Source organism: Microtus ochrogaster, chromosome 15, assembly GCF_000317375.1.
Source record: "Microtus ochrogaster isolate Prairie Vole_2 chromosome 15, MicOch1.0, whole genome shotgun sequence".
Taxonomy (NCBI): Eukaryota; Metazoa; Chordata; class Mammalia; order Rodentia; family Cricetidae; genus Microtus; species Microtus ochrogaster.
The window spans coordinates 10351543-10353071 of NC_022017.1; the positions used below are offsets into that span (position 1 = coordinate 10351543).

General features: G+C 54.5%; 1 protein-coding gene across 1 annotated transcript in view; it reads right to left on the reverse strand.

Moving 5' to 3' along the window:
• Top1mt (DNA topoisomerase I mitochondrial) overlaps positions 1-1529 on the reverse strand; it is a 21364-nt gene continuing 19835 nt past the window's right edge. Inside the window, exons 13-14 of the mRNA XM_005354054.3 lie at positions 692-838; positions 1-229 (exon numbers count right to left, since the gene is read on the reverse strand). Coding sequence (XP_005354111.1) covers positions 127-229; positions 692-838 — 250 coding nt within the window. The 3' untranslated portion in view covers positions 1-126. The remainder of the gene's footprint in view (positions 230-691; positions 839-1529) is intronic.

The following is a 1529-nucleotide window of genomic DNA, read 5'->3' on the forward strand; positions in this document are numbered from 1 at the left end:
TTGCTTCCAAGGACAGGCTGTTGGGGCCTTTGTTCTAGGCCACAACAGACACTGTCCCCCAAAATTTTATTACAGAAAACGACAGCATTGCTTCACAGTGAGAAAGTGTCAGGGACAAGGGGTGGCTTAGAATTCAAAGTCTTCGTCTGCCCGCTCAAAGGCCCAGGCGAACCGCTCTCTCTGGGTCTTGCTGTAGATCTTCTCTATGGGCACTCCGAACCTCTTACACCTGTGGGCAACAACAAGCGTTGAGTCCTGCCCTGGAGGGCAAGGTGTGGGAAGCGGGGGGGGGGGTGTCCTCAGCACATCAGGGTGGGCAAGACACCTTGTGCCATCCAGACCTGTTGTCCGAGGCACCACAACCAACTGTATTTCCTCCCCAGGTATCAAGACATTCCTGGGATGGCCCAGGTAGCCAGTGGGCAAGGCCTGCCCTGCCCCCCATTCCCAGTGGGAAGGACAAGCACCCACATGATTCTATGTTCCCAGAGCACCGCCAGCCCCAGCCACCCCCAAAGCTCAGAAGGAAGAGGCCTAAAGATAAGAGGACTCAGTATCAGGGACATCCAAGTGTCCCAGTCACAGGAAGTTGTGCCTAGCACAAGGTCAGGTACAGGATGGGGTACCTACAGGTCGATACTGGGACCTCTAGAACCCCCGGGTCACACACGATGGCCTCAGGCCTACACACCAGGCAATGCTGATCCTGGGGTCCAGATAGTTGAGCTTAGCGGTGCCCAGCGCCACCTGCTTGTTCTCCTCCTTGTCTGTGGCCTGCGCGCGCAGTCGGGCCAGCTGTTCTTCCACCTTCAGCAGCCGCCGCTGCTTCTGCAGCAAACTGTGGGGAAAGGAGATGCCTATGCCTGCTGCTGAGAGCAGACCACAATCACTGCTTCCTCCGCCTCCGCCTTGACCTTCCTCCTGCAAATGGGCTCGCAGGCCTTCTCCAGGCACAAAGTGAGAAGTCCAGAGAGGGTCAAAGGTCAAGACAGGCCCTCACTACAGCCCAGGGAGGCCACTGGCTCCACGGAGGGAGGGAGCTGTGTGATGCCAACAAGCAAGCAGGCAAGGCTGAGAACAGGCAACACGAACAGATGCTTTATGACTGGAGAAGGTGTTCAGCCCTTACTTCTGTCTTTTTAAAGAAAATGGATGGGGCTGGAGAGTTGGCTCAGCAGTTAAGAGCGCTCTTCCAGAGAACCTGGGTTCAATTTCTGGCACTCACGTGGTGATTCAGAACTATCTGTAACTCCAGTCCCAGGGGATCCGATGCCCCCTCTGACCTCCACGGGCACCATGCACATACATTGTGCGTAGACACATGAGCAGGTAAACACTCGGTGATTCAAACCTATCTGTAACTCTAGTCCCAGGGGATCTGATGTCCTCTTTGACCTCCATGGGCACCAAGCAGATACATACAAGCAGGTAAAACATTCATAGACATAAAAAAAATCTTAAAAAGATTTACTGAAGGGGGCTGGAGAGATGGCTCAGTGGTTAAGAGCATTGCCTGCTCTTCCAAAGGT